The sequence below is a fragment of the Panthera onca genome, chromosome B1 (genome assembly GCF_046562875.1).
Source record: "Panthera onca isolate mPanOnc1 chromosome B1, mPanOnc1 haplotype 2, whole genome shotgun sequence".
Lineage (NCBI taxonomy): Eukaryota > Metazoa > Chordata > Mammalia > Carnivora > Felidae > Panthera > Panthera onca.
The window spans coordinates 170,256,446-170,280,630 of NC_138342.1; the positions used below are offsets into that span (position 1 = coordinate 170,256,446).

The window sequence follows — 24,185 nt, forward strand, 5'->3', positions numbered from 1 at the left end:
ACTTCACCAACTGAGCCACCCAGGTGTCCCTCCACTCTTTATTTCCATGGGGCAGTATTACTTTTGGGCACCCCCTTTTGACTTGAAATGTATAGAGGGACAAGCACTTCTGTTTGTAGGAGGACACCGGAAGACCCCTGCCCTGGAATGCTAGGGGGCTGAGGAGCAGGGACCAGAGTCAGCTGCCAATATACCATTTGGGGTCCCTGCATCCTAGAGTGCCTGCCTAGAAATTATAGTCTGTTTGATTTACTTAAACCTCCAAGTACAATGCTTAAAGGCTGCAAACCATTCATTCAGGCAATTCCAGAAATGCTGAATGGTCACAGCCCCACCCTGGAATCAAGGGGAGACATGTAGCAGATGCTTCTGGAAGGCCCTGTTTATGACTCTGACTCCTTCCTGCTGGGGACCTTTTACAAGTTCACTACCAGGAAGCTGAGTCATTGAGGGGTCAGCTGGCATGGCCAAGGTCACACAGCATTGCCAGAAGCACAGATGAGTTAGCCCAGATGACCCGAGTGTTTGGGGGAAGCGTTGTGGTGAATGACAGGTTGGGGGGGGGTTCCTCACTTGGGAGGCTCTCAGGCGTGTCCCCTCCTGGTGACAGGAACACCTCTGCTCCTCATGGTTGGCATTCCTATTTGGATTTCACAATGAGAAACGTTCTCCTGTGTTCTTCACCTCCTTTCTTCCTCCTTTTCTGTTTGCAAATCCATGGCAGGAGGTCAGGACCGAACAGACTGAAGGATAAAATGATGTTTTCAGGACACCCGTGGGCTCTGTGTCCTTCTGTGCCTTTCTGGGCTCATCCCCTGGGAACTCAGCAGGCTGCCAGTGACACAGCCTTCTCAGGGCCTCTGGCCGCCCCCCACCTGCACTACCTGTGCCTCACGTAGCCCCTCTGTCCTGAGCTCCACTTGGCCTGACTCACCCAGCCTCAGTTCTTGGCTTCCAAGTCACTTCCAGGACCCCTCCCCACGTGTAAATTAGGTCTCATGCCTTTGCTGTCCTTTTGCTTTCCTTCAGGGTCCTTAGACTTTGCCATATTTTATTTGTGCGACTTTTGGTTTACTCTGCCTGTGCCTGCTAGACGACAGACTCTTTGCAGGCAAGGACCTGGTGCCCTGCACCACTCAGCCCCAGGACCCCTGTCGGCACACTGACGATGTTTATGGAGTGGGGAGAAAAACCCTGCTGTTTTACCACTTTCAGGCCATTCACTCGCGTCCCCCGTGCCAGTCTTGTGCTCTCACTTCTGGAAACCCTTCTCATCAGATGGCTTCGGCTTATATTTTTTTCATTTTTTTTAATGTTTGTTTATTTTTGAGAGAGAGAGAGAGACAGATTGAGAGTGGGGGAGGGGTAGAGAGAAAGGGAGACACCCGAAAGAGGCTCCAGGCTCCGTGCTCAAAGCACAGAGCCTGACACGGGGCTTGAACCCATGAACCGTGAGATCATGACCTGAGCCGAAGTCGGACGCTTAACCGACTGAGCCACCCAGGCGCCCCAAGATGGCTTCAGTTTAAATCGTACACCCAAGTTCTCTTTTCCAGGATGAGGGTTTAGTCGGCATGAAAGCTCACCCATGATTGTAGGTTCCTGCCCTTCCCTTCGGCATCCAGTAAAACTTAAATATGACTCCCCCAAAAGCTTATGAAACAGTTTGTACATGCAGACGTTTGTGCATGTGAGCGGGTTCCAGAGGCTGGAATATGAATCTTCAGGATGTTTCCTTCGGTGTCTTTCCCCTGAGACGCTTAGAACTTCAAGCCTGGTGTTTCTGGCGTTTGGCTTTCTTTCTCTGTTATTGGCTGGTGTGCAAGGTGTGTGAAGAGCATAGGAGACCATCGTCTCCGGCTATGACCTGACCCAACCCACCTGTAAATCAGCCAGCATTATGGAGATAATTTGATCTTAGCATTTGTGTGAAATCTGGCTTTCAGTAACATCTGGGAAGTTTCCCCTGAAGCCCTGCTGAGACCTCCAGCGTATGCTGAGGATACGCTCTGGAGCTCGGCTCTGATGGGGCTGCCCCTCTATGTGGCAGGCCCCAGAAGATGATGATGTGCATCGTGCTGCAGGACACAGCCCGGAGACAGCTGTCAGCGGGGTTTCAAGTGCCTACTTTGTATGTGCCTGCGGGTAAAAAATTTTGTGCACCTCTGAGTTCTCGACAATCGCGTATTGATTGTCTGTTGCATAAAGCACGCTGCCAGGACCCTGAGATCACAAATGCCATGAGGCTGTCCCCTCCTTCATGCCCTTAGACGTTAATGGAAGACAGGCATGCAGACACATCACCTGATGTAATTATAAGTAGTGAAATGAGCAAGAGAAGGCTGGCGACAGGGCTGCTTGGAAAAGTCTTTTCTTCCTGTGGTTAATAGGCTAATAGTGGGGCATGCTTTAGAAGGTGTGGCCTCTGTGAAGGGTGTGGAAGCTGCTGTTGCAGAAGCTGACAGGACCACACTTGACATGAGAACTGTATGCAGGGCTTCAAGGTGCCCGGCTCCCTGGGCCTGCGGGAGTGGATTCCAGGAGAGCCGTCACCCACGACGCTCAGGGGGTCCCCTGCACTCCCCGGCTCTGATGGCCTGCCATCGGTGTCGTCACCCGGTCCGTAACATACAAACACTTGGCTGGTTTTTGGCCTGAGCAGTTGGGGTACTGATTCCTGGGATACTATCTTTTGGGGTGGGCATGGGCCAGTGTCACAGGGAACCACTGCATCCTTGAGGCTGGGGGCCACCTCTGGGAAGGGATGGAGATTCAGATTCTACATCTTAACCATTTCTGCCTTCTGTCCAGGAGTCCCCGGGCTCACCTTCCGGGTGCTTCCTTCCAAGGCGGGCTCTGGAGCCGGAAATATTACTGTGTCTAGGGGATCACGCTGTGCCTTTGAGACCCCTGGTTTGCCTTTGGCAAAAACATGCAAGCAAGCAAACAAACCAAAAAACGCTATTTCAGGGGTTTAGAGGAAGGTTAAAGGTGTTAGAGGATTACGTGATTGTGACAGGATCTCAGACTGTGAACAGCATGTGGAATGAGCTATTGATTAGATTGAGGATTTCAAAGAGGTTGTGTTAAATACATATAACGTGAAATTTACATCTTAACAGTTTTTTTCTTCCTTTTCATTTTCATGAAGTTTTAAATTTTAATTCCAGTGACGTTAACGTATAGTGTTATGCTAGTTTCAGGTGTCTAATACACCCTAATGCCCTTAAGTGTGTCATTCAGTAATGTCCAATCCGTTCACACTGTTGTGCAACCAATCTCCAGAACCGTTTTGATCTTCTCAGAGTAAAACTGTCCCCTTGAAACAGCCACTCCCCATTCCCCACCCCACCGCAGCCCTTCGCAGCCCCCATCCCACTTTCTGTCTCTGGATTTGGCTATTCTAGGTGCCTCGTGTAAGTGAAATCATACAGTATTTGTCTTTTTGTGACTGGCTTGTCTCATAATGTCCTTAAGGTTCATCCATGTTGTAGCATGTGTGAGAAGTTCCTTCCTTTGTAAGGCTGAATGATAGTGTTGTACAAGATACCACATTTGTTCAGCCGTTCACCCACAGATGGACGTTTGGGTGGCTTCTACCTGTTGGCTGTTACAAATAATGTTGCTATGCACACGGGTGTGCAAATATGTCTTTGGGACCCTGCTTTAAATTTTTTTTTGTTATAAACCAGAAGTGGGATTGCTGGATCATATGGTAATTCTATTTTTAGTTTTTTTTTTTTTTTTTTGGAAACCACTGTACTGTTTCCATAGGGGCTGCACCATTTTACATTTCTACCCACAGTACACAAGGCTTGCAATTTCTCTTGCGTTTCATTTCATTTTTTGATTTCTTTTCCTTCCCTTTCCTCCCTCCCTTTTTCTTTCTTTCTTTCTTTCTTTCTTTCTTTCTTTCTCTTTCTTTTTTTCTTTCTTTCTTTCCTTTTTCTCTTTCTTTTTTCTTTCTTTCTTTCTTTCTTTCTTTCTTTCCTTTTTCTTTTTCTTTCTTTCTTTCTTTCTTTCTTTCTTTCCTTTTTCTCTCTTTCTTTTTTCTCTTTCTTTCTTTCTTTCTTTTTTTCTTTCTTTTTCTTTCTTTCCTTTTTCTCTTTCTTTTTTCTTTCTTTCATTCTTTCTTTCTCTCTTTCCTTTTTCTTTCTTTCCTTTTTCTCTTTCTTTCTTTCTTTCTTTCTTTCCCTTTCTTCCTTCCTTCCTTCCTTCCTTCCCCTTCCTTCCTTCCTTCCTTCCTTCCTTCCTTCCTTCCTTCCTTCCTTTTTCTTTCTTTCTTTCAAATACAGGTAAACGTTTTAACGCTGCAAGTAGGCCTGATGGCCAGTAAGGTAGATATATAGATTTATCTCCCTGCAAGTAAAACACACCCACACACGTTTGTTTTTCAAAGGATTCTTTTTCAGTTTCATAGATTTAGACTGTGTGAGCCAAAAAGGACATCCTTAGAGACATCACTATTAACTCCCGTTTATCCTTTTGACAGATAATTTGCAATTGGAATAGATCCGTGAACAAAACAGAGGAAATTTCTCACCGTTTCTGGTGTTTACCTTCTGGTGGAAACCTGTTTTGATACCCAGTTAGTTAGATTGCTCCCAGTTCCTCAGGGATTTGAGGGCAGGGCTGGGCAAGAGCCTAGGTCTTCTGACTCTTGGAACAGGGCTCTGTCCCTTCATGCTCACATTTAAATGCACGGTTTGGGAGGATTGCCCCTGTTTAGGAAAGTGAGACATCCTCGGTGGAGACATCTGTGCCCTGTAGCATCACGTGGATGTATCCTCCGGAATCCGGGAGACCTGAGCACCTGCCCACGCCCACGGTGGGGGCCCAAGTCCTGCAGGGTGACGGTGGACCACAGGAGAGGGGGCAGAGCCCACAGAGGGTTCTGTGGTTCCTCTTGGCCCCATCTGGCTGTTTCCCTGCAGTTCAGAGAAGAGCAAGTCCTTGAGCACAGGAGGGCCCTTTCCACAATGGTGACCTCCAGGAAATGGGCTGCAGCCAGCAGTGTCAGGGAACCTTGGGACTTAAGGCTCCTGCTCAGCCCAGCCCAGACTTTCACACTGGTTAAAGGTCTCCAGAACCGCCCTTGCTTCTGAGTAACCAGGCCAGGTGAGCGAGCCTCCCAAGGCACTGCCATCTTGGACCCTTGGCACCTCTGTAAACTGACACTGGTGATTTCCCCTCTCCCTTTCAGGCTGCCCAGGTTCCCTTTGTTACATAATCAGGATTAATGTAAGCAGCTGGGTCCCGTCTAGAAACCGAGAGCCAAGAAAGGTGAATGTGGAAGTGGGGTGGGAGGGACAGAGTCCCTTGTGCGTGCTGTGGGCAAGTCCCCTGGCTTTTCCGGGCCTCAGTTTCTCTTCAGTTAAGAGGGCAGCAGAACTGTAAGCTGCTCGGGCTGTCCGGATGATGACTCAGGTAATCTAGTCTAGTCGCAGTGTGCAGTCATTGTGGGGGGCGGGGGGTTGCTCCCGACCAGGGCCGATCTTGAGGGCACCCTGCTCCAAGGGAATGAGAATTTTAAGAAGGAATTAGAATAGAAGTTAGATCTTCCTAGGAATTTGCTGTTTCTCCAAAAACAAAACAAAACAAAACAAAACCCAAACAAAAAAACCATCCAAAAACCCAGACATGAATCAGAGCAGTAGCAGCTGTATGCCAGACCCCAGGCAAAGGGCTTTTCATTCATTCGTTACTTCCTTTAATCCTCACAGAGACGTTAGACATAGGTGCTATTATGATCTCCCATTCACAGATAAGGAAACAGGCTCAGAGAAATGAAATAATTTGCCAAAGGTGCAAAGGTACAAGGAGGAAGCAGCAGAATGGGGTTTAGACCCAGGTGGGGCCCTCGAGTCTGCGGTGCTGGCCTTGTAGGCCTGGACGCCGGTGGGAATGGGTAGCCCCCTTGCTTTTTCCAGCCTTTCTTTCTTTCTTTCTTTCTTTCTTTCTTTCTTTCTTTCTTCTTATTCATTTTATTTATTTTGAAAGAGAGAGAGAGTGAGAGAGAGAGAGAGAGAGAGAGAGAGAGGGAGAGAATTCCAAGCAGGCTGCATGCTGCCAGTACAGAGCCTGATGTGGGGCTCAAACTCATAAGCCCGTGAGATCATGACCTGAGCGGAAATGAGGAGTCAGATGCTTAACCGACTGAGCCACCCAGGCACCCCCACCCAGCCTCTTTCTGATCAGAGGGGCTGGGGGTTAGGTTTCACTCCTGTCCGTACCTTGTGTGGTCGTAGGCACTGTGGCCTAGTGTCCTCAACACCTGTGCCCTGTGGCTGGCAGCTTCCTTCTGGGACCTTGGGGTCTGTTGTGTGAGTGGTTTATAGCCTATCCTACTCTGTCATCTGATGTTCAGTTCAGACCTGCAATGAGATCCTTCATGCCAAACAGCCATTTGTCAGCAAGCAGGAGGAAGGAAAAGCCTCACACCTTCTTGGCAAGATTAGGTCAGTTTTTGGTGGTGGTTCTTATTAAGATTTCAAAGCCATTTGTGTTAACATAGGTGGTGGTTAAGGAATGTGCTGGAGCCCTTATAAAAATAATGACTAAGATGATAAACATTTATGGAGCACCTCCTGTACTGTGCTAGGTGATCTGTGCGCTGAAAAGTTTTCTCATGTATCCATTGCAGGAAGCACGTGACATCGGGGTTTTCACAGATGAGGGAACCGAAGTTCAGAGAAGTTGAGTAACTTCCTCGAAGTGCATACAGCTGAAAAATAGAATAAGACTTCGATTGTGAGGTGGTCGGGGACAGGGGACATCTTTGTGTCTTCGGGCGCTAATCACAGAGTCAGTCAGGCCTAGAGTAGAAGCCCAAAATGTCATTGTTGATTGAATGGATGAACTCCGCACCCCAAGAGACTATCCGAGCATCAGGCCGGCGGGTGGGTGAACAAGGTATTTTTGAGATTTCCACAGTTGGAATCTTCAGCAAAGTGTGGTTGCAGGGCTGGGTCTGGGAGTGTTGGCCAGTCCTGGCACAGTGCTGACCAGCTCTGGGAGCTTGGGCAAATCCCATAACTGTTTCCTAGTTAGGGAAAACTAAGTGGAGGTTGGGGGATAGGTGGGTGTTAGAACTCTGAAATCAAACAAAAGCCCACAGGGAGCCCCACCACGCAAGGCCACAATGGTGGAGCGGCCAGGGCTGAAGGAGCGAGCAGGGACCAGAATGGTCATGTGGAGAATCAGTGGCCACATCCTGTTCTTCTGCACCCAGGTCGTCCTGGTGCCATGGGGAGGCTTTGTGTTCTTCTAGGGTACTTCCATGTGGATTCTTGCATTAAATTTGTTCTTTGATGTGGCGTTAGGGTGCTTCAGCGAGTTTACCTCTATACGAGGAAAATAAAACACTTTTGAGAATGAGGCGTTCCTTCAGTTCTGCCTCTGACATCTTGTCCTTACTTGTAGGTGGGGTGTTTATAAGCCAATGACATAGACAAGGCTGCTGAGTCAGGGAGGCCCCGGGGAGGCCAGGGAATAGCAGTGAATTAAATTCTTCTCTGAAAACGGCCTGAACTTTGGAATATTCAGTCTTAGCCTTTGAATACTGAGAGAGTGCCAGGCTTTCATCCATCCAGATGCCCCTCCTGGCCACAACCTGGGCGGGCAAATGGTTCAAGCTCTTTTTGAGTGACAACAGGTTCGTATTGAACGAGCCCCTATTACCCTGTTCCCCTTGGAATCAGCGGCCAGGCTGATGGCCAGCGATGGGAAACAGGGAAGCTATGTGAACTCCATGTGATTGGGCTTGTGACTGTCTATAAGCTGGCAGGCTGGACACAGATCCCTAAGGAGCATCATGGTCTTAAGCAGTGAAGATTTAGGTGACTTTGACATAGTCAGGGTACTATTCCCTCTTCAAAGAGGTCGGACACATAAGGACTAGTATACATTTATGACTTAGCATGACAGGAGAAACAGAGCACATCAGAGACAGGAAGGTAGTTAGAGATCACCTGTGATCCCTACTGTCCACCCCCCAGGGAGAGGTCGTGTGGCCTCCTGGTTCAGAGCATGGCTTTGGAGCCAATCTGCCTGGCTTCCATTCCTGTGTGTACTCTGTGACCTTGGAGCAAGTTGCTTATCCCCTCTGTGCCTCAGTTTCCTTGTTTGTAAAATGGAGATAGTTGTTGGTATGACTTTTATTACTATAATTATCTTGTGAATAGAGGCTTGGGGGCTCAGAGAAGCCAGCTGACTTGTTGAAGGCCACCGTAGTCCTTAATATCAGGTGTAGGACTAGAACGCAGGACCCTGGGCCCCTGCTCGTCTTGCTAGGGTCACCAATCCCGTCTGTGAACTCCGAGCCCTGTTACCTGGAATCTTGGGAATTTTCCCACGTGTAGGGCAGAAATAATTTAATCCTTTGGGCTGGCCGCAAACTGGATGTTTTGAGTATTTCCTGGGTATATTGGGTCTGAGCCAGGCATGGATTCTCTCATCCCTGCCTCCATCTGCTGGAGAGTTTTCTAGAGAAGGGCAGGAGTGACCAGGGTCAGCTCCTAGGATGAAGGGATGTGGGAATGCGGTGCGCCGCTGCCAGTGGGTGTGAGGTGGCCTTGTGGTGGCCTTGCCTGTGGCCGTGGCTTTGGAGAGAGCGGAGAGAGGCCAGCCTGTGATGAGACCTGGTAGGGAGGGCTTCCGTTGCCTGGGTCTGATCCCTGCTCCGGCTGTGAGAGACCCCATCTGTACTGCTTACTGCGTGCCTCTCCGTAGCTGCCATCACGTGCAATACGTAACCGTGGAAAACACTTGACTGTAAAGTAGATTCCAAGCTCCTGAGCAAGCCGTTCCCATCGTCCAGTCCCAACCTGCCTTTCTCTCAGCAAACGTTTATTGATTGTCTAGCGCCCAGCCACCCTCCTGAGTCCAGAGCAACCTCTCCACCTGCACCTTACCTCTGCATTTACCCTTGAACATAGCCTTGGGCCATACCTTCCCGTTTCCCAGAGCCACCCGCACAGTCGCGTCCCCCGTGGGCAGAATTGTTCACTTCCTCTCCCTGCCCTGTTTGCCTTTTATTTTTCAATCAAAGTAGCACATGCACGAAGTCAAAAAGTCAAATCATAATACAAGGGATCGTAAAGACAGCTCCATTTTTTTTTTTTTTTAGCAGTTGAGGTACCGTTCTTCTCTCTAGGTACAGGTCCCATGGCCCCTCTTGGGCCACCCTTTCTGAGTTGGATGTGCTCTGGGGTCTGACTCCTCACTGTGGCCTGTTCTCAGGAGAAGTGCTGTGGCTCCTTCCCTGGAAGGCCAAGGAACTTGGTTTTGGTGGTCTTGGTGGAATTTGTATTTTCTACTGAATACTGAGTCATTTTATCCCTAGAAACAGCAGTGACCCCGAAGCACACCCCTCATGGGCCCTGAAGGTTTCAGGATTTCGTCTGGCGAGTATGAATGAGAGATGTCTCAAACGCTCCGCAGGCCAGGCTCCACACTTTAGAGGCAGTAGGTAACCAGGAACGTTGGCATGTGGCTGTTCTGAAAACGGGCCTCCTGTGGGGCATAAGCCAAAAGGAAGAGCGTCCGCCTTGCTGGTTTGTTGTCTTGTGTGTGTGTGTGTGTGTGTGTGTGAGAGAGAGAGAGAGAGAGAGAGAGAGAGAGAGAGCGCCTGCTCCCTCCCTGCCTCCCCTGAGCATCCGGGTGGCCTGGAGCTGAGGGGAGTCTGGACCTTCCCATAGGGGCGGCAGGGAAATGGATGCAGACGCGTGTTCCTACCCACTCTCATCTCTCCGCCTCGTCTTGGTACCGCTCTTCTGACCGATGGCACAATGAACTAGCCCTTTTTCTTGCTCTAAAATGCTGGTTCTCACCAGGGGCTTTTGGAAGGTATGTGCCTGGAACTCCCCATCACCACGCCACCACATGCTTCTTTCTCCTTCCCCCCTTCCCCCCTTTTATCTGGGGGGAAGGGAGAGGGAGGCAAGGACTTCTTTGAAGGAGTCATTTTTCTCCTGCTGGTTCCTAAACTTGAAGAAGATCAAGGGGACGGACGCCTGGGTGGCTCAGTCGGTTGGGCATCCGGCTTCGGCTCAGGTCATGATTTTGTGGTCCGTGGGTTCGAGCCCCGCGTGGGGCTGTGTGCTGACGGCTCAGAATCTGGAACCTGGTTCAGATGCTGTGTCTCCCTCTCTCTGTCTGCCCCTCCCCTGCTCATGCCCTGTCTCTTTCTCTCTCTCAAAAATGAAAAACGTTAAAAATTTTTTTAAGAGGATCAAGCTTTCCTTTTGATTAACAAAAGAGAGAGATAAGGTATATTCTCTTCGTGTGGACACCTTTGCCAGTTTGGGAGATTTAAAAAGACATGATTTGGAATCTTGAACTGGAGAATAAACTTCGATGTGCCTCTGCTTGTCACAAACAGCGTGGTTCTCTGTAAAGCATTTCCCACAGTGCTCTGTTCCTGGTTAGTGTGTGCGTGGGAATGGTACTGAGTGTCATCCTCATGTCTCATTTTTGTTACGATTTCGACTGTTTTTCAAAGGGCCGGGGCACAATCGTCCGTCTTCTGTGTCAAACAAGGAAGGACGACGTTCCGAGTTGGGACCCAGATTCTGAGTTGGAACGCCGGCAGTCTTGAACTCAAGAGTGCTGAAGGTTTTACTGTGTGTGCACGGTTCTCCTTGATGTGGTTTGGGTTTCTTCTCTGTTGTGCGTGCCTCCTAAGGATTCTGGCAGGTGAGGATAGGACTCTCTAGGCCCTTGATGAGGTCCGTGGCTTCATTCCGGAAGGCAGTTCTTTCCCGACAAAGCACTGTGCCAAAAAGGCCTCTCTCTCTCTCCCGGCTGCCCGCGGGGATCTGTGTGCCTGCATGGGAGGAGGCTCCTGGCCTGACACTCTCTGCCCTGTGTGGTTGTGGACGGGAAGCTGGAGTGGCATCAGCGGGCCCCAGTGCAGGGGGTACACAGTGCCATAGATGGGCAGGGGGTGCCAGTGGGAGAGATTTGGGCCTTGGGCCGGAGGGTGAGGCCGTGCACCTGTGGCAGGCTGGCTGTGCGGCTTGGAAGATAGGGAGGGGGCTGCAGTTGGGACCTGCAGTCTGGCCTAGGCATTTCCCTGTGTTCTACTTAGTGACTGTCCATGCAACTTGGGAAAAGTTGGCGCATGGGATAGAGTTAAATTTACGGGTTTGATTGCTGATTCTGCAACAGACACCGGGTGTCAGACGCTATTACTATTTGGCATTTTCCTGGCATTCAGTGGGTGCCTGAACTGAATTTCCTTTCTCTGGGAAAAGTCTGGAACAGAGACCCCTGCGTAGCCTTTTGGGGCGCAGCCCTGGTCTGGGCATTGTGCCCACCCGTTGTGCTGTGGTGTTCACACCATGAACTTGGGAGCCCCTCACATGCCCGTTGCTGCGGTGTCTCTGCACCTGCCTCAAAGTAGGAGCTTGGCAGACGCTTTTGAATGGATGATGGGTAGATTTCGCATTATCTTCTACTGATCCTGAAAGTGTATGTTTTTCGATGCAGGCGTTTTTTATATTATTACTTCTTTCTTCCTTTCTTCCTTTCTTCCTTTCTCTTTCTTCCTTCCTCCCTCCCTCCCTTCCTCTTTCTTTCTTTCTTTCTTTCTTTCTTTCTTTCTTTCTTTCTTTCTTGTTAAAGTAAGCTCTGTGCCCAGTGTGGGTCTTGAACCCAGGACCCTGAGATCAAGGGTCACATGCTCTACCACCTGAGCCCCCCAGGGGCCCCCCACTTGTTCTTTATTGTTGAGAAATACTGAGAAAGGAGGACTTGGAATCCAGGGCAGGTGGGAAGGAGGACTCGGAATCTGGGGCAGGTGGGAAGGAGGACTTGGAATCCGGGGCAGGTGGGAGGACAGTGGCCGAGTGATGCTACAGGTCCTTGGGTTGGGCCGTCCTCTGCAGGAAACCCAGGGAGGGCAGAGTTCTCCCTGCCAGGCCCAGCTTGCCCCCTTCGCTTTTCTTGCTGGGTGCCAGCTTCCTGTCTGAAAAGGCAGGTGCTGAGCTCCGTGTGCCCTCTGCCCAGGGCCCCTGCAGCTCCTGTCATATGATCCTGTGAGTTCACCTGGGGCAGAGCACACATTTTCCGCTCTCTCTCCACCTGCCTCCTCTCAAGAAGAGAACAGGCCAACAAGGCAGGCTCGTCCTGATTTGTCTTATTAGGGGGGTAGTTGGGGCAAGGGGCTTGACTCGCTCCATTCTGGCCTTTCCGGAAGCGTATGGAGCCGGTTTAATGCAAATACAGACTTTGTGTCATTGGTATGGAGTCTGATCTAGAATTGCCCTTCTAGGGCTCCGGGACGCTTGCTCAGGTCACACAGTGAGTGGCAGAACCAGGCCAGAGACCCAGGTCTCCTGATTTCTGGCTGGGGTGCTGGAGTAACAGGCCCAGAGGCTCATCGGACTCTTTTTCCTTGCTGCTCCCCTCTCAGGCCTGTCTTCCACCGTACTCCTGCCAGCCATTCTGGGCCTGGGCCCCCGGGGGTCCTGCCGACCCCCGGATCAGATCTCTGTGCTTCCTGCTTCCAGGGCCCCCGCCAGCTACAGCTGTTTTCTCAACGTGTGTTCCCCAAGATGGAACTGGTTATTCTGCGAGATAAGGTTTCTGTTGCCCAAGACAAACGTTTAAGAAGTGCCTTGCGGAACAGAATCCACTGGCCGCTTTCCTGAAGGACTTCCCAGAGCCTTTAATCTGCTCATATGCATTCTGAACTTCCAAGGGTGTGGAGAATTAAAATGCGCGGGATGGGGATTTATTATAAAGAAAGGGAGAGCCTCACAGCCAGGCCTGAGCAGGAACTGAAACCCGGGGCAGGAAAGGCAGTTGGTGAAATTCTCCGTCTCCGTCTTCTTGCTTTGTTTTGGTTGCGTTTTTTTAATCTCTGCCCTTTCTCTGTGGATCCTACAGCATTCATTTTCCTTCTCTCCACCCTCACACCCTGACTTAAGACAACATTGCGGTGAAACACATGTGACAGACAGTGAAAGTACCATCCTGACCATTTCTAAGCGTATACAGTTCACTGGCATTAAAGTACGTTCGCACAAGCGTGTACATCTTGCAAAAGTGAAACGCTGTGCCCGTTGAACAACCCCCTTCCCCTCCCCCCCCCCCCCCCCCGCCCCTGGCAACCACCATTCTACTTTCTGTTTCTATGGTTTTGACAAGTCCAGGTACCTCCTGTTATGTGGAATCATACAGTATTTTGTGTGTGTGTGTGTGTGTGTGTGTGTGTGTGTGTGTGTGTGAGAGAGAGAGAGAGAGAGAGAGAGAGAGAGAGAGAGACAGGCTTATTTCCCTCAGCATTAATGGAGCCAGTGTCAGGAATGTCCTTCCGTTTTAAGGCTGAGTCCTGTTCCGTTGTCTGTGTGGACCCCTTGTTTATCCATCCATCCATCGAGGGGCGCTTGGGTTGTCTCCACTCACCCCCAACTTCTCCTCTGGTCCCCAGGAAGCTAAAACAGTACCTGGCTCTCAGTTGTACATTTTACAAGTAGAGTCACTGAAGAAGAAAGAGAGTCTACACTGGTGGTCGCCCCCACTCTGGCCACTGCCTGGCCACCTTGGCTTCCGTCAGCCTCCCTTGTGAGGGGGCTCCGGAGACCATACTGGTGCACGCTGGCCACTCCTCCCTCTTCCCTGAGCTCCCTCGTGGCACCCGGACGGTCAGTATGGGTCATTCTCCCCTCATCTCCCACGTTCCTAGTTATTTTTTTTAAGTTTATTTTCGAGAGGGGTGGGGTGCACACGAGCGGGAGAAGGGGAGAGAGAGAGGGAGACACAGAATCCGAAGCAGGCTCCAGGCTCCGAGCTGTCAGCACAGAGCTCGACGCGGGGCTCAAACCTGCGAACCGTGAGATTGTGACCTGAGCCGAAGTCAGACGTTTAACCGACTGAGCCACCCCCAGGCGTCCCTTGCATTCTTTGTTATTGACTTCCCCGTCAGCTTTTCCTCTCTGCATCCTGGTGCCCGTCGAGGGTGGGCTCTCCCTGTGGGCAGGTTGAAGAAATGAAGGTGCCGTAGGACTGAGGTGGCCCTGGCCCGGAACTTGGCCACGGTGAGCCCAGAGAGGCCTTGACCGGGTCCCCCGCCATGCTCAGGGGCCACTTGTCTCTGTCCCAAGTATGTGTCATTAAACGTGGCCCTTTTGAGTAGACCCCTGGGCCCCGGGGACAGAGAAGTCTACTGCTTGAGCAGACATACCCAGTTGCCCTTTTCTTTTCCACAGGGGGTGGTGCATTTTGGTTCAGTACTGCTTCCTCAGCTGCCTCGCCCCCTTAAAAAGGGAGAGGGGAGAAATCAACCTCGAATTTCCCTTGTAAGTCTACGAGGGCTGGCCTCTGTGAGTGGCTTTGTAAGGAAGGAACCTTCCCGACATCATCGTGTATGGAAAGGGTGGATGGGAGAAGGGACGGTCACGGTTGCCTGCCAACCTGTCTTTCCCACAGTTACCTCACCCCGTCTGCCAACAGCTCCCTGGAGGATTATCCCACGCCCCAACATTAAGGAACCCGCTTGAGGTCCCAGAGCTGGAGTTCAGACCAACAACGTCACATTGGCTGGCCCTGAAGCTTCCTGCCTCTGCTCCCCTCTGTACACACTGCCTCCCCAGCCCCCCCCTCCTCACTTAACCCAAGTGCCTGCCTTTCCACCGAGGCGGGACACAGAATGTTTCTAGAAAGTGCTGGGGTTGAGCGGGCCCTTTATTTAGTGGTTCTCCAAACTGAGTGATGATCAGAATCATCTGGGGAGTTAAAAAAAAAAAAGTTTTGCATCAGTGTATTGGAGTGGTGCCCGGAAAGACATTTTAAAACATTTCCTGGTGATTCTGGTAATCAGTCACTATTCTGACCCTGTCCTGCATTTTCCAGTTGAGGACACTGAGGACCAGAAGATGAGATGCCATAGCCAAGGCCACTTGGCCCCATTGGAGCCCGTGTCAAACCCAGAATCCAGCCTCTCAGCTCCTCCCTCTGGGTCCTGTGTGTTTCTCACACTGCCACCCCCGCTTATAAGGAAGGGGCTACCCACTAGGATCCAAGGAGCTTCACCATAGGCTAGCCTTGCTGCCCAAGGCCAGAAATTAGGAGTGGTGGTGGGGGAAGGGGGAGAATGGACTTCTAGAGTCCATGCCCAAGGACCTCTCCTCTGGGTGTGGGAGTGACAGGAGCCACCCTTTATTGACAGGCCCCTGGGACTGGCTGCTTCTGGTCTGCCTGTGGCTCAACAGATCACACCTGGGCTTGAGAAATGCAGCAAAATGAGGGCTTGTTATCAATAGGGAAAGGATGGGAGCACCTGGGTGGCTCAGTCGGTTGAGTGTCTGACTCTTGATTTTGACTCAATTCAGGATTTCAGGGTTCATGGGATCGAGCCATGTGTTGGGCTCCACGCTGAGTGTGGCGCTTGCTTGGGATTCATTCTCTCTTTCTCTTTCTCTCTGTCCTCCCTCTGCCCCTCTCCCCAACTTGTGCTGCCCGCCCCCCCCCCATCTAAAATTAAAAAAGGAAAAAAAAAAAAACAACAGGGAATAGGGAACGGATGATAGGAGGAAAAGGTAACTCCAGGAAAGCTACTCATGTTTTAGGGGGAAGTGAAATAAGCAACATATCCCGTTGCCCCAGTTGGTACCCTTACTTGCACACATTTGTTTGTTCATCCATTTGTTCAACAAATATTTATTGGGCCCCCAGTGTGAGTTAGACACCAGAATAGGTGTTGTAGTTATCCTGTAAGACAGATGCAGCACCCCCCTCCATGGAGCTTAGACGTCTGCAGGTTATATACTAGAATCGTATTACGTAGCCTCTTGGTGCCTCCTTTGTTATTAACAGTAATGATGGTCCTAGATCTCTAATTTTCTTAACCATTCTGTCAGAAGAGGAAACTAAAGCTTGGAGAGGTTAACCATCTTGCCCAGGGTCACACGGAAGTGATAGAATCTGAATTCCATCCCTGTTCTCTCTATACCACCTCCTGCATTGTACTCCAGCTTTTTATCAGGGGCAGTGATAAGGAAAAGCCAGGGAGAATGCAAAGCTTTCTTTGCTCTAGAACGTGAGCGATTTCAAGTGTCTTTTAGAATTTAAAAGATAACCTGTGTTGTCCTTGGAGAAGCAGTGCTGCCCCCTCCGGAGTAAACGCTTTGCATATTCCGAGCCAGGTGGAGTATTCACCCCTGCGAGTCAGGTGCCCTCTTGGTTGACAAGTGTGTGTTTCTTCCCCTGCTCTTGTTTGCTTATCATGTATCCTCCATCATTAAGCCTCTTCAGATACTTTTGGGAACATGTCAGAATAGGAAACAAACAGAAAGGCACAGGGACACTGACCCCGTCCATTCCCACCCGGCACTCCCCTGGAGTGTGGGCCCCAGTGTCCAGCAGCGGCTCTGGCTGGGCCAGGGGGTATTTTCACTGGGCTAAAGTGGTGCATTTTTGATAAAGCTAAATTTAATTTAAAGAACAGTTTTATGATGAGAGGTAGTCTTTGTTTTTGTTTCTGTTTTCTTTAAGCATTAAAAATGTCTTTTCTGGTGGAGAATAATCCTAATAGAGGGCAGTGGTGATTGCCACTCACATCATTACTGTTTGATGTCCTTTCTTGGCAAAATGAAAAGTTGCCCACGATGTGCCCATTTTCTTTGTGGTTTTTACTAAGCTGGTGAAATCTGAAAATTACTATGAATTTGAAAAATTTTTCTATTTTTAAGTTTTAAAATAAAAATTTTATTGATTTATGTTTTAAAATCCAAGTGTAATTAACACAGTGTTATGTTAGTTTCAGGTGTACCGTATAATGAGTCACCCCTTCCACACATTACTCAATGCCCAGCACGATAAGCGCACCACTTAATCCCCATCACTTACTTCGCCCATCCCTCCGCCCACCTGCCCTCTGGTGAACACACCAGCTTGTTCTTTATAGTTAAGAGCCTGTTTTTTTGTTTCTCTGGTTTTCTTTTCTTTGTTCCTTCGTTTGTTTCTTAAATACTACATATGAGTGTTAATTTAGATCATTGGTTTTCACGCTGTTCCTCTGAGCCCTTGAGTTGCTGGGTGGGGAGGTAGGGGTGTCTCTGCCTCGGAGTTGAGACATGGGCCCAGGGCCCTTCACCCCATTCTCAGTTAGAGAAATTCTTCAGTTTTACGTGTTAGGTTTGGGCACGATTTTGCTTGGTGTGGTAGAAGGATATCCATGCTAATGACTGGAGACCCTTTCCTCTAGGCTGTGTGTGTGTTGAGGGGAGTGGAGGAAGGCGTGCTGTTTGTTGCTTTTGCAGGACTCAGGCAGGGTGGGTCTTTCACCTGGGAGATACTGGGTTCTCCAGAGAGACCAAGCCATAAGAGCGATGGTGGGGAGAGTGTGTGTGTATGTGGAAAGAATTGGCTCATGTGATTATGGAGGCTTGGGGAATCGAAATCTGCAAGGCAGGCCAGCTGGAGATTCAGGGAAGAGCTCCAGTCCAGAGACTTTCTGGAGGCAGAATTCTTTCTTCCTTGGGGGACAACAGGTTGTTTTTTCTTCTTCGGGCTTTCAACTGATTAGATGAGGCCCACCATATTACAGAGGGTAATCTGTTTTGCTCAGTCTGATTTAATGGTTTCAATGTTAATCACACCTAAGAAATGCCTCCATAGCGTCATCTAGAGTACTGTTTGCTATAGTTGGAGCCAGTGTGGGTACTGTGGTCTTGCTACATGGACGTGTAGATTAATTGTCACACCTACGCAAGTGCCCAGGAAATCTGAAGGGATAACAAAGATGGGGGAAAGCCGAGCTTCTGCCTCAAGGAGGCAAGGCTATACACAGGAAGAGATTATGAACAAGACCATTTATATTTAAGTGCTAACTTCAGAAGACAAAATGTGAAGTGCATTTAGAGGAGATGTGGGATGAAGCCCAGAGGGCCCCTGGGAGATTCCTGTTTGGGGCTGAACAGCAGGAACATTCAGACCATGGAGGTCCCAGATAAGTGAGGACACAGGCTTTAGGACCAGAGTGGGAACCACAGGATAATAATACTTCCATTTGACTAGGTCTCTGAGTTAAGGGTTTCATATACATGATTTCATTTGACGTTAGCCAGAATCCTGTTTTTTGTTTTTTGTTTTTTGTTTTAATTGGGGGTCCCGAGGACCAGAGAGGTTAAGGGATTCCTCAGGGGTCACACAGCTTGCCATCTGCCTCTTCCCAATCCTGCCCCCCCAACCATTTCCCCCCTTTGCTGGGCATAACGAAATCCACGTGTGTATGTGAAGGCGGAAGGAGGGAATAAGTGTGTTCTTCGCCGAGAAATCCTGTGGAACTCTGAAAATGGGCCGTTTTCTCTCACTCTCCCCACCCCGGGTCTTCTTTTTCCTCTTCACCGTCCTTGTTAACTTCCACCGTTTTGTTTTCTCGCCCTCCGCTAGACACGAATGCAGAGTTTGAATCCAGATCCCAAAGCACAGTACACGAGCGTCTACGGAGCCCTCAAGAAAATCATTCGGACTGAAGGCTTCTGGAGGCCCCTGCGAGGCCTCAACGTGATGGTGATGGGTGCGGGGCCGGCCCACGCCATGTATTTTGCCTGCTACGAAAACATGAAAAGGACTTTAAATGCCGCTTTCCACCACCAAGGAAACAGCCACCTAGCCAACGGTATTTTGAAAGCGTTTGTCTGGAAGTTAGAGAGCTCTCTCCTTCAACAGACCCTTCCCCAGGGCTCTCCTCCCTGTGACCCAGCAGCCTGACGCCTCATCTCCGCCATGCTTGCTTATGAATAAAGAACTCTAGAGTCGTGTGTGCGCACACACCCAAACACATGCACACACGCACACACACATGCACACGCTTTTTCTGTTCCCCTCCTTCGCTTTCTAAAGCCTGGGGGCAGTCGGTGACAGAGGTGTTTCAGTTTTCATTGTTGTGTGGGTTTTTCCATTTTGTTTTGTTTTTTTTTTTGTTTGTTTTGGTTTTTTTTTTTTTTTGTTTTTTTTAAACACGCAAAAGCACTTAATGATCAGATCTAGGAAAAAAAAACCCTGACTAGAAACAAAACTTTTCAATACTGGATTCCAAAAAAAAAAAAAAAAAAAAAAGTTATCTGGACAGCTTCTTTGAGACTATTTAAAAAACTGGTTCAACAGGTCTCTACAACGTCAAGATCTAACTAAGCTTTAAAAGGTCAAGAAGTTTTATGGCTGACAAAGGATTTGCGGCAGCACAGGCGACCTTTCCCACCTTAAGCTTCTGGGGATTTGGGAATTTCACCCCCATTCTCTTCCGTTGGTCTCAGTGGCATCTCTGTGGAGGAGGAGTTTTCTTTTTGTTGTTTTGAGGGCAAGAGGCGGGCGGGGGCTCGAGTTGGCACGGGGCTCCTACACAGCCGTGTTTTCCCGGGCCCAGCTCAGCGGCTCTTTTCACCTCTCCTGTGGGTTTGGCTTTTGTCGGGTTTCGTTTGGGTGGGGAAGGGGACTGCGGAGAGCAGCCTAAGGTGTACTTTAACAGAATTCGTGTTTCGACAGTGGACAGGTAGAGTGACCAGCGGCCAACCTTTCCCCTTCTCGTTTTGTTCTACTGAGAGTGCCCCATCAGCAAACCCTGGTAATAACAACCCCCCCCCCCCCCCCCCGGCTGGTTTGCAGACATTCGTTTCGCTTTTTAAAAATGGGCCCCTGGTTGCATTTATTAAGACAGGCACTGAGGGCCCCACACTGATGTCGTCCCTGGGTCCGTGGCCTTGGGGTTCGACTTCTGCTGCAACTGCCTTGTGTAATGTTTAGTCCCTTGGTCACTGAGCCCCGTGGCGGTGGTTTGATGCAACACAGTTCTGCCCAGCGCTGTTACGGCTTCGCTGCGACGTATGCCGTGGTTGCATTTTGACCTTTCTGGTGGTGATTGTAAGTGTGGGCGGAGGGGGAAGGGGGCTGTGTATGCATTTCTGAAGCGTTATCCCGCTATTTCTCATTCCTCCCACCTTTGGGTGCTCGTCTTAATTGGCTGGGCAGTGGCACCTGCCTGGGGAGGAAACCCAGAGCCAAAAGCAAAGTTCCAGGCCCCAATCAGACTTGGGAAGTGCCTGGTTCTTGAAGCCAGGCCAGGTGAGAGCCTCGGATGGGGTCTGTCGTCCCTGAGGCAAGTCCTCGCTTTGCCAACTAACCCTGGAAATCTGCCGCATGCAGATCTTCCTGATGCCTGCTTCCCCTGCCTGTTTTCTTGAAAACACCTGGATTTGATTAAGGATTTTTTTTAAAAAATGTCTTTTCTGACTTCTTCTCCCCTCTTAGCTGTGTACATAATACCATTCCCTTTGATGGCTCCGGCTCAAGGGCAGAGGGAGTTAGTCTGTAGACAAAGGTGAGGGACAGGGGAGAATTAAAATCTGGACAGTTTTCCGCTGGAGAAAGCCACGAAGTGTGGTTTCCGGGTACCATCCAACATCAGCGGGTCTAGCCTTTCCGAGCATTGACTACAGATCTGCAAGATGAAAATGTGGGTACCTGTGCCTGTGTTACCTTCTCCCCATTTCCCCCAACAGTTCGATCGTTACTTTATGTCTTTAAGAGTCTGTGCTCACCTGGGTGGAGCTGGTTGTAGATTTTGCTTCTTAGAAAGCGGTGCAGGGTTCCATCTGATTGTAGGTTCCAGGAACTTCCTCAGAACACCCGGTCCCTGAGGGTAATTTTCTGGAGTTTGTTTTGCAGGGATAGCTGGGAGTATGGCCACCCTGCTCCACGATGCGGTAATGAATCCAGCAGAAGGTAATGCTTCATGGTCCCAGGGAATGGCAGAAGGGGATGTGCAAAGGGGCAGGAAAAAAAGGTGGTGGTGGGGACAGAAGGTCGGGCAAGGGGACTTCCAGCCTCCAGTCAGAATAAGTAGGAGAATTCTTTACCATGTTAGCAAAGGCCTTGAAAAGAGGCAAGCATTTGAGCCTATGGTGTTCCTCTTAAACAGAGCTACTGGGACTGTGATCCGTGGACCATGTTAGGAATGCCAATTCTAGTCCCATCCCAGACCTGCTAAATCAGAATCTTTAGGGGTATAGACAGAGTCTGTTTTTTTAATTTTTTAAGTTAAAAAATTTTGTTTGAGAGAGAGCGACAGAGCATGAGGTGGGGAGGAGGAGAGAGGGGGAGACACAGAATCTGAAGCAGGCTCCAGGCTGCTGCTCTGAGCTGTCAGCACGGAGCCCGACATGGGGCCCAAACCCACAAACCGTGAGATCATGACCTGAGCTGAAGTCAGGCCCTCAACTGACTGAGCCACCCAGGCGCCCCAGAGAATCTGTCTTAACAAGCTCCCTGGGCGATCCTTTTGCACTCCTCTAAAACCTGTGTGTACGTGTATGTGTGCACATGCGCACAGGTGCATGCGGGCGCGCGCGCACACACACACACACACACACACACACACACCCCCTCTGGCCCTTGTTAACCTTTATTAACCCTAGGCAAATTTAAGGGGAACCCATCAAAGGTCATCATGCGGGCTTTGGTTCAATTTACTTTTTTAAAAGAGATTTGGAATTATTATGGACACTTTGAAACGTAACACAAGTGTAGAGAGAAGAGTGTTAGGAACGACCACGTGCACATCACTCGTGAATTAACCTTTGGCCATCTTAGCCAACTCCTCCCACATTATCTTTTTTTTTTATTTTGAATTTTGGGAGCACTATAAAACTATGAAACAGTTGTCAGCTGTGGAGACTTGAGCCCTTACCGACTCGGGTCCGCACAGCGAGGAGATTTGGGACCTGGTATTGGGCCACTTCTCAGCTGGGCTGTTCTCTGTGTGGCATGTATGAGTCTCTCCACCTTTCCCCCCATCTGAAAATGGTCCCTTGCCAGAAGGGAAAAATCAGAGGTAAAATGTCAGCCTTTCATGTCTTGTGTTCCGAGTTTGTCTGTTTTTGTCTCTTAAGGTTGAAATTTCTTATTTGCTCTCTGCTGCCTCCCATGCCCGGGGCAGACAGGGACTCCTTGTTCTGACCTTCAGGGACTTGATGGGTCAGACTGGGAGGTGGGCTTCTGTTTTTATGTGTTTAAGGCAGTGTGGACAGGGACCTGGTCAGTGACCGGTTAACTAGACCATGTCATCCCGGCAAGAGTTTTCTTTCTACTTTTAAAGGGGGAACAAGTGAGGTTCAGCACCCTCTCTCCTCTTTGACATAATGGTTTAAGGACTTCATTTCTTTCAAAGTAAAGCCAGCACACTGTATGTGTGCATTTGGTGGTGCGTGGGGGGCTATTCAGACCCTTAGGCCTGAGGGACCACAGCTGGCCCTCATTGGCCTCATCCTTTGAACCAGCAGCTGCCCGGGTCTTCACTGGACTTTGTCATTGAATTTGGGCTGACATAATTCCAGTGTGTCTTCCAAGAGCGCTGTGACACACAGAAGCTAGAAACGCTGAGTCCGGACCACATACAGAGAATAAAGGACAGGACGCGGGAGCAGCCGGGAGGGAGGAGGGCGGAGAGGCCGGGGGGCAGGGTTCGGTTTTGTGGTGGGTGTGATGCTGGAGGCCCGCGGGCTCTGGGGGGATCAGATCAGTGAATCTAGTCTGAAGTGGCTGCCTCGCTTGGGGACCACCCTGAACAGGATTCAGGCGGGAGAAACCAGGCGCTGGGGCCTGGGGCCACCTTTGGAAACGGGGAGTGCCTGGAGCTGGCTCTGGGTCCTCAGGCTGGGGGCCGCGTGTGTGCTAGCTCTCCGGGACCTGTTACCAGTGTGTCTAAACTTGCTTGTTTCTCTTTATGGCCTGGCTTCCCATTTCACTGCGACCTGGGGTGGGGCCGATCCCAACCCATTGCCTGCCCGCGGCCCCGACCACAGTCGTGAAGCAGCGCATGCAGATGTACAACTCGCCACACCGGTCGGCCCTCAGCTGCGTCTGGACGGTGTGGAGGACCGAGGGCGTGGGGGCCTTCTACCGGAGCTACACCACTCAGCTGACCATGAACATTCCCTTCCAGTCCATCCACTTCATCACCTACGAGTTCCTGCAGGAGCAGGTCAACCCTCACCGGGGCTACAACCCGCAGTCCCACATCATCTCAGGCGGGCTGGCCGGGGCCCTCGCCGCAGCCGCCACCACCCCCCTGGACGTCTGCAAGACCCTCCTCAACACGCAGGAGAACATGGCCCTCAACCTGGCCAACATCAGCGGCCGGCTGTCGGGCATGGCCAACGCCTTCCGGATGGTGTACCAGCTCAATGGCCTGCCCGGCTACTTCAAGGGCATGCAGGCCCGCGTCATCTACCAGATGCCCTCCACTGCCATTTCCTGGTCCGTCTATGAGTTCTTCAAGTACTTCCTCACCAAGCACAAGCTGGAGAATCGAACTCCATACTAAAGGAATGGGCTGTGGGCAGTGGTTCCAGAATCTTTTATTTTTAAAAGGCTTTCCCTGCCTGCCTCCGTTCCCTTGTCCTCGCACCGAGCTGATTTTGGCGGGGTGTTTGCAGGATGGGCCCTCCGCTCCCCTGATGCCTTAGAGGGAGGGGACAGCCGCTTACCGGAAGGCCGTCCGCAGGGACATCCGAGGTGGTAGGTGGGGAAAGACTGGAAGGGAAGCGAGAAATGGCTTTTTGTCTCCCTTCCTCTGGCAAGAATGTAGCTTTTCTGCCTCACTGTAGCAGTCTCCTGCCCTAGGCTCGCAGTTCGCAGGAGAGGGGAGAAAATGTGCAGTGACTGAAAACATTAAAGAAAAAAAAGAGAGAGAGAGTTCTGTATATAAAAGTTCCAGCACACAGTATAAAATAGGTGGATAATGTTTATCCTTTATTTTTCTACGTAGACGTTTTTGGATTTGTGTGTGTGCCTGTGCGTGTGTACAGATAGGTGTTACAGCTGGGACTATGAAGCTGTTTTTAAAAAAAATAGAGGGCTGAAGGCTTCCATCGGGTTAAGTTAAAAAGGCACCAAAGTGGTAAATTGCTGAATGTGGCCTAAAATTGTGCGGAGCCCCCCAGATGGAAGTTTCACTTGAATGTAAAATAATAAAGTTTATATTTTGAATTTCTCTTTTCATGGGGGAAAAAGGTACGTGGAAAATGAAATCATGAGCTATTCCTTCCAGCTACTTTTTTTTTTCTCCTTTTGTTCAGTCAGTCACCTTTGTGCTAAAAATTCCAGGACCAAAGATCTGGCCCTGGGGCACTTTGTCTTGCTGTATGCACGCACGCATGCGTATATAATGGTGGCACATATAT

The 24,185-nt window shown here is 50.1% G+C and overlaps 1 protein-coding gene across 9 annotated transcripts in view; it reads left to right on the top strand.

The window, feature by feature from the left end:
- The window catches only part of SLC25A37 (solute carrier family 25 member 37), a 39,570-nt gene extending 15,579 nt beyond the window's left edge, over nt 1-23,991 (top strand). For 3 of the 9 annotated variants that reach the window (XM_060653242.2, XM_060653245.2, XM_060653246.2), the window contains 3 exons: nt 18,397-18,625; nt 20,671-20,727; nt 22,806-23,991. In XM_060653242.2, the coding sequence (XP_060509225.1) occupies nt 18,397-18,625; nt 20,671-20,727; nt 22,806-23,326 (807 nt within the window). In that variant the 3' untranslated portion in view covers nt 23,327-23,991. The other 6 variants (XM_060653248.2, XM_060653243.2, XM_060653247.2 and 3 more) reach the window with 6 other exon arrangements.
- The last annotated feature ends 194 nt before the right edge of the window (nt 23,992-24,185 follow it).